This window comes from Eurypyga helias, unplaced genomic scaffold (assembly GCF_000690775.1).
Source record: "Eurypyga helias isolate BGI_N326 unplaced genomic scaffold, ASM69077v1 scaffold33412, whole genome shotgun sequence".
Classification (NCBI taxonomy): Eukaryota; Metazoa; Chordata; class Aves; order Eurypygiformes; family Eurypygidae; genus Eurypyga; species Eurypyga helias.
The window spans coordinates 8,292-16,070 of NW_010237122.1; the positions used below are offsets into that span (position 1 = coordinate 8,292).

At 49.8% G+C, this 7,779-nt stretch overlaps 1 protein-coding gene across 1 annotated transcript in view; it reads left to right on the top strand.

Moving 5' to 3' along the window:
• Window positions 1-5,207, top strand: part of THAP4 (THAP domain containing 4) — a gene marked incomplete at its 5' end in the record, with an annotated part of 13,251 nt that extends 8,044 nt beyond the window's left edge. Inside the window, 3 exons of the mRNA XM_010147354.1 lie at window positions 1,298-1,457; window positions 4,292-4,401; window positions 5,029-5,207. Of these exons, the coding sequence (XP_010145656.1) occupies window positions 1,298-1,457; window positions 4,292-4,401; window positions 5,029-5,207 (449 nt within the window). The remainder of the gene's footprint in view (window positions 1-1,297; window positions 1,458-4,291; window positions 4,402-5,028) is intronic.
• Between the last annotated feature and the right edge of the window lie 2,572 nt (window positions 5,208-7,779).

Below are 7,779 nucleotides of genomic sequence, written 5' to 3' on the forward strand. Positions count from 1 at the left end.
GAAAATGGTTCCCAGGAGGCAGTATAGCAGCATGTGGTTTGCTGTAGCAATAATTTTGGGCTTTTGTTACCCATCATCGCTGTGTTAAGGTCTTTGCTGCACCAGAAAACAATGCTCCGTTGCTTAGGCTGCTCATAGTAGAGGTGGCAGGTAAGTGTGCTGAAATGCTGTCTGGTGCACTGACAGCCGCGGCGTTGTAGGAACCCCTTCTGTACTCCTCGGTGAGCTGGTGGTGAACGTGCAGGCTGGCGAGGGGGGTCTGCAGAGGCTGGCTCTGCTGCCGGAGAGCGTATCACCTATTTCATCGCGAGCTCTCCTGTTTTCTCACGTTGCTTCACTTGCAGCATCCTTGAGGATAAAGAGGGTAGTTAGCAGCATCTTGCTGATGTGCCGGCTGGCTTTCTCAACCTGCTCTGAGGAGTCTCTGGGAGAATAAAAAGTGGCAATTCCCTTTGACCCGGGAAAGTTTCTGTTGGCCTTTCTTTGGCATTCCAGGTGTGGACTCCACATTCTTCCTCCTCACTCGCTCTTTTTTAGCCTGACGTTTGGGACTGAGCAAAGCGAAAGTCGGACTGATCCAGAAAATTTTTACCTACAGCATCACGGAGCTTGGTTGCTTCTTCCTAAGTGCAGTGACAAGGGGTAGTAGCTATCTCTTCCATTTATGGTTTAACATGCAGGCACCCTAATCTTTTTAAAACATTTCACTTAGCCTTAGTCCTAAACAGAACAACTTCTGAACAATCCCTGTCTCTTTGTACAAGTGCAGGTTGTTGTTAACCTCTTAAAAAAAATTACAGCCCAACTTCGATCTTGAATAAGTATGCAGCCTGATGTTCGTTTCCTCTGAAGTGAGGATTCATTTCCTTGGTCTCTGAAACAAACAGGAATGGTACGTGCTCAGTGCTTGAGAAAAATCAGGCCAGAACATTAGAGATGTAATTGCCATTTAGTGATAATTGCTCTCGCAGAGATTTCAGTCTTCTCCTTCCTTGCGTGTAGTTGGGAGGGGACTTTCTCTTCAGAGCAAGCTGCAGAGAGGCGTCAGAGAGGGAGCACCTGGAAGAGTTCTGTATGTAAGGCCAAGAGCAGGTTTGCAAACAGACCTACTTTCTGTGAGCGTTATTTCCCGTCTCCCCTCGTGCCTTGGAGCCGACGCTGTGGAGAGAAAAGCACCGCTGCTGCGTCGCACCCTTTCTGGGGTGGTTTGTGTTTCCGCCGCCCAGCTGGAAGCAGCAAGCTGCAGTGCACAGATCCCTGAATTGTCTTTCTTCCTTTTTTTTTTCTTTCTCTGCAGAGACTCCGCAGCTGAACCCTGTGATGGAGCCCCTGTCCTGGATGCTGGGCACCTGGCTCTCGGACCCGCCAGGAGATGGCACCTTCCCGACGATGAAACCCTTCCAGTACCTGGAAGAAGTGCACATCTCTCACGTGGGGCAGCCCATGCTCAACTTCTCGTAAGTCTAGGGGTTTTTCTGTGTTGGCAGCAGTTTCTGGATCGGAGCAGGCATGGATCCCCTGAAATTTGTTCGTCATATTTCTATTTCAGTGGCAAAGTAAACAAGTTTTTACCTACCAAATGAGACGATGTCGTGATACGTGACTGCATGGTTGACTTTCGTTTTCCTCTAAAACTTGTGATTAATTGACATGCTGTTACAACATACCCAGAGCTGTGCACCTGCAATCACTGAAGTTTCATAGCACCCCGAGTACAGCGCGCTTCTATGCAGCCGTGGTGCAGTGTGCGGTTCTTGTGGCCTGCCGGTCCTGAGGGTTACATAGCGAGAAGTGACTCGGGATGCTGCGAATGGGACTGTGACATAGAATAGCGAGAGTTAACTCGGCACCGAGAATGGCCCCAGCGTGGGCATCACTTGTTTTTGTGCAAATTCCATATCTGCCCTTGAAAGAGCAGTGGTCCTTCCCCTTTAACATGATGTGCACTGAAAGATGTACTGTCTTTCGTGGCCAGAAAAAACCCGCTGTTCTTCTTGCTGTGGTAGGCGTCTAATTAGAAATTAATCTTCAATTAGTAGGGTTACAATTGCTGTCATTTTGCCTTGTGAAACTCCCGCTTACAGGGTATAATAAAGGAAGGATCTATGGCATGGCTGCCAAGTTTTTCCATTTTAAACTGTGGTCCTCAGTCTTTGCCACTGTGAAAATCTGAGAAAAAGTAGTGTTTGACAAGCCATATGGGATAGGAGGCAGATAGCTTAACTGCTTTGGCTGCAAGTGATTGTTCTAAGAGAAATCAAAAAGGAATCTGGGGGAAGAGAAGTGATATGTTACTGACTGTTCAGTGCTGCTCCGATACTCGTTTGGGAGGGGTGAGTTGAGAAGTTTGTTGCTTTGAAAACCAGAGGAAAGAATAATTACAAGATGCCAAAGATGTAAAAGATGCCCTGTGTTCTTGGCGTGTGCTGTTTGTTGTGGCAGAGCTGCCAGCTCGGCGTGTGGTGCTTTTAGTCCAGTTTCCAAAAGAAATTAAGCTCTGACAGACATGCTCTGTCTACACCTCCTCTCCAGCGTTTGAACAGTTGCTGATTTGAGTTGCCTATTTTTTGGGGGGGTTGGGTTTGGGGTTTTTTTGTGTGTGCCAGGGAGATAGCTCAGAGCTGTTGGGCTCTGGGAAGCAGCAGGAAAATAGGCAGTGGCCTTGGAGGACAGAGACCCTGTGCCTCCCTGGTTCCCAGAGCAGTGCCACTTGGCTGTTAGAAGACAATCCATATATCTCTTGAAAACACTACTCAAAGTAGCCTGATTTAAGTTTGTTCCTCCTTTGATTCTAGGCAACCCCACCATGAGGCACAACTCTGTAGGGTGCCTGGTTTCACTAGCTGCAGAGCATGGAAGCTGAGGTGCTAGGACAGCCCTTAGCAGGGATGCAGCCCTGCACCATGGGTAGAAGTCATTCCTGGTTTTTCCTGTAACCACGTGGTTAGAAGGAGACATCTTTCATATAGCTACAAAGCCAAACAGGAGGAGTAATTTGTGTATTTGTACTCAGAGGACACTCTGGAGCCAGAAGCAGCTGCAACCACCCACACTTCCTGACTGCGTGCCTTACCTGCGCTCCCCCTTCCTCATCTCCAGCTCTTTGAAGCCCACAAGTGTCAGGTACCATGTGCGGCACCTCGTGCTGCTGGTCTTCTAGGCAATGGTGGCTCTGTGTGGTTCATTATACTTTACTCCACGTAGGAAACACGTGCACATAGCAAATACTCGCTTTGGACTTCTTAGTTCTCAGTGCTTCTTTAATAAGTAAGTGCAATAGCTGGCCACATGCCAGCACCTGGACAGGCCCCTTGATTAAACTCTTCTTGCAGGCTTTCCCTGTCACCGTTGGGTGGCAGCTGACGACACAGCGTATCCCCAATCCCAGTGGCTGAGGTGGTGGCCGTTTTCAGCAGACACATCCCAGTTGCACGGCAGAGGAGTGTGTGGAAACCGCTGGCGCGTGAGCAGGTTCTGGGCACAGATTTAGCAGCAGCAGCTCTGGGGTCGCCTCTGTCTCTTTTCCTGTAGAAGGATGCAGAGTGGTAAATTCTCTGAAAAACAGTATAAAAAGAAGTGATTAGTCTAGAATAAAGAAACAGCGGTAGTGTGGTCCACAACATTGTACAGATACCTAGCTTGCTACTGTGTTTAAGCTGCTGTTTCGACTCTGTTAAGTCCTGTGTTGACTCAGGAACGCTGTAGCACTAATGTAATGCATGCACGTGCGTGATATATATAATCAGCCACGTTAGGGGTGGCCAAACATACAACTGTCAGGCCTCGTGAAGAATAAATAAGAATCTGAGCTGAATTCCATTTCTTTTTGAAGTGGGTGCTGGGAGAAATAAATCTGCTCTGTTACCGTCTGCAGCAAGTAATGTACAAAAAAACCCAATCCCAACTTACCAGGTTTAAAAGCTAAGTGAAGGTGATATTGTAATTCCAGATACTTACTTGAGAAAAGGAGTATTTGAGACAAGAGTGTGGCTTCAGCAGCTGTGAGATGTCTGACATCCTGAGGGAGGTTCTGAGCTAGCACTTAGAAAGACCCAGGAGCTGTGGAAAATCTGAAGCTTGAACTTTACGAACTTACTCCAGCTCTATGAAATAGTTGTGCCTGTGTTGTGCATTTTTACACCTTTACATCTCCCAGCCGTGAAGATTTTACTCTTCAAATAATACTGCAGGCAATTGTGGTTAAATAAAATATCCTTTTGTGTGAGACAAACCCAGGCCAAACCCTTACAGTGCCACAGACAGCAGCTTTTGTGTTCTGATTCCCCCTCAGGTTCAATGCCTTCCATCCGGACACCAGGAAGCCCATGCACCGAGAATGTGGATTCATCCGCCTCAAACCTGACACCAACAAGGTGGCCTTCATCAGTGCCCAGAACACAGGTACACACATGATATCCACGCTGGGGAAGCGATCCTTACCCTGCTGTGCCATTTCGTTGCTTTTCCAGAAAGTTCTTGGTGTGACCCGCATCACAGGTTCCCTGTTGGAGACCCTGCCCAGGCTGTGGCACTGCCAAGAGCCTCCACAGCACTGCAGCAGGGGAGCTTCTCTCCTGCTGTTCCCTTAACAGACTCAGAGAGTAATCTCAGTGCAGTCTTATTTCTTAGCTCCTAAACGGGGAGAATTTCCCGCTGTCTGGAGGTAGTGCCTTGGTTCTTGTTACACACCTTCCAGGGCCTGAATAAGGGCATGTCTAATAAGCCAAAGAGCGTTAAAACCCAGTTGATGCTTAAATTTGTGTCTAAAACTCCCAAGCAAGTGCATTGCTCCAGTTGCAATGCGATACTCAGCCCACACGGTATGAGTAAGTCTGCCTGGCTAGATTTCTCTAAGCAGCACTGCGTGCCTGGGGTTGCCTGGATTGTCAGTTGTCGATAGGTGCCAGGTGAAGTAAACCTGGGGGTTTACTCCAGGGGGAGTGGTGGTCTGTTACGTACCCTAATAACTGTGACGTTGTTCAGTAACCTCTGTAGCCTGACAGTATTTATGACCTTGCTTCTCGCTAGGTCTGGTGGAGGTGGAGGAAGGGGAGGTGAATGGACAAGAGCTGTCTATAGCTTCGCACTCCATAGCCAGGATCTCCTTTGCCAAGAAGCCCCACGTAGAGCAGGTGAGTGCGCACGCGGTGAGCAAGGCACACGGTATTGCTGGCCCCAGAAGGTGTCTGGGGGAGAGGATAGGTTGATTAGCGTGCTTTAATTACAGATTGCCGTCAGGAGTTCTTGGAAATACCGCATGGCTTCCTGGCTTACCCTTTCTGTAACAGCCTTAAGAAGATATTTCGTACATTACAAGACCCAGAGGGATCGTTGAGATACGAACCGATGCGCTGAATGAGAGCAGCCAGCCCAGAATCCTGTCTCCGGCAGTGGCCAGTAGCATGTCCTTAGGGAAGAGAATAGGAAAGTCATGTCTAAATACCCTTCTACACCAGCGGTGTTACTTCCTAATGCTGATTTTCTGGATTAATTACAGTAGGAGGGTGCACGTGTAAGGGATGTCCAGTATTGAGCCTCATCGGGATATGTTAGGAACGCCTGCCTCCCTGGAGCTCCACCTTGTCTTTGGAAATCTGAGGTGCATGCTTTTCAGGGCATTCACAAGTTGCTATGGGCTTTTTTCCCATCTGTGGCTACTTGGGCAGGACTGGCACTTGCTGTCAGCTCCAGTCTTGGTTGACTGCTTCCTGGGGTTTGAGTTATTTTTGTGTAGCAGCTGTTTGTGGTAGAGCCAGCTGCGAGTAGGATGGCACTGCTGGAGTCAGTGTGGCAGACTGAGGGCACTGCTGGAATCCTGGCTGTCACGTGTGAAGGTGTCTAGGCTGAGTAGCAGCTGAGGAAGACCGCGAGGTCGAGCAGGCTCTCACTAAGAGAAGATGTTGGCATGCTCTTGCATCTGGTAACGTGGGAATCAAGTGGTCGACTGCAGTTTTTTGAAGGGTTACAAGTGAGGTGTGGCTCTCGGGAGAGAAGACAATACTTTGATTGTACCACATACAGTATTGACTTATTCTGGACTTCAAAGCTTAATTTTGTAACCTAGTTTTTGTGCACTATAAAACCAACCCGTAGATAACTGAGAGCACAAATCTGTGGAGAGGCAGCTGGTTGTCATAAGTGTGCTCCCTCAATTCACTGATGTGCCAAAAGTTGTATGTGCCTACACGAACAGTGTTGGAGCTCTGGAAAGGCTACATCCCCAGCTGAAGGTGCAGGCTCTCCTGAAACCTGAGGGCAGTTCAGGCCCCAGTACTGGTCACTGTATCTGAGAGGCCCTTGCTGGTGAAGGAGGCTGTGGAATGAGAGAGCATGGCAGGTGCCCAGCTCCCAGTGCGTGTTCTTCTTCATCAAGAACAGCACAAACTGCCCATGGAAAGAAGAGACCACAAGTGTTGTGCGAAAGGCATGTGTGCTCTGCTTTCATAGAATCACAGAAAGGTTTGGGTTGGAAGGGACCTTACAGACCATCTAGTTCTCCCCCCCTGCCATGGGCAGGGACCCCTTCCACTAGACCAGGTTGCTCCAAGCCTCATCCAGCCTGGCCTTGAACACTTCCAGGGATGGGGCATCCACAGCTTCTCTCGGCAGCCTGCGCCAGTGCTTCACCACCCTCTCCGGGAAGAACTTCTTCCTGATATCCAATCTAAACCTCCCCACGTTCAGTTTAAACCCGTTGCCCCTTGTCCTGTCACTACAGGCCCTTGTAAAACGTCCCCCCCAGCTTCCTTGTAGCCCCTTCAGGTACTGGAAAGCTGCAATGAGGTCTCCCTGGAGCCTCCTCTTCTCCAGACTGAACAAGCCCAGTTCTTTCAGCCTTTCATCATTTGAGAGGTGCTCCAGCCCTCGGAGCATCTTTGTGCTTGTTTTGAGAAAACTTCACCATAATGCTGTGTTTCTGCCAAAAAGCGATGCGAGTGGCTGCGGTTCGGCCAAACCATAATTCAGGCAGAAAGGACCCCCTGTTCCCTGGGCCAGGGCTGTGTTGCAGGCGCTTGCTGGCGTGACCATGCTGAGGTGCGGTGACCTCCCTGCAGTCCCTGGAGTCCGTCCCCGCTAGAGGCAGTGCTGATGGGCCGTAAGGCACAGTCACAGCGTATTGTAGACTCTTCCTGCCCCGCTGAGGAGCGAGTGATAAGAGATGCTCTGCAGGGAGCGTAGGAGCACTCCTGGACTGGGTTTATTTTCAAACACCCTGCTCATGTTCTGTGAGTATTTGGAGAACAGGCCTGTTCTCAAATATTTTCAGACTTCAGGGCTGTCCTCAGTGTGTGGGTACGGAGGTAACTGGCTGATGCCCCTGTGAGGCTGCTGTTATCTTTGAAAGGTGGGGGAGATCAGCAGAGTTTCCTGATTACTGGAGACCCGTGGCACATGGGTCACCCGACTTCAGAAAGCGCCCGAAGGCCGAGCTGGAGAGCTACAGGCTGGTCAGCCTCGCATCGCCCCTGGAGCTTTCCACACACGTGAAGGAGAAGGTGGCTGGGCACAGTTGGCGCTGTTTTACTACGGGTAAACAGTGCCTGGCTGACCTGGTTGTATTGTGTGAGCAACTGACTGGATTTGTGGATGAGAGGAGAGTAGTGGATGTTGTTTCCAGCGATTTCCCACAGCTAGGAGCAGACCTGCAACCTGTGCTGAACGCTGGGATTGCTTAGCCTCTCCCTCCTCCAGTCTGGAAGCTGCTGAAGCCTGGGTTCAGGCACTTGCTTGCATGGGTGCTGAGTGGTCTGGCTCCACAGGGCAGCCCCAGCTTGCCTC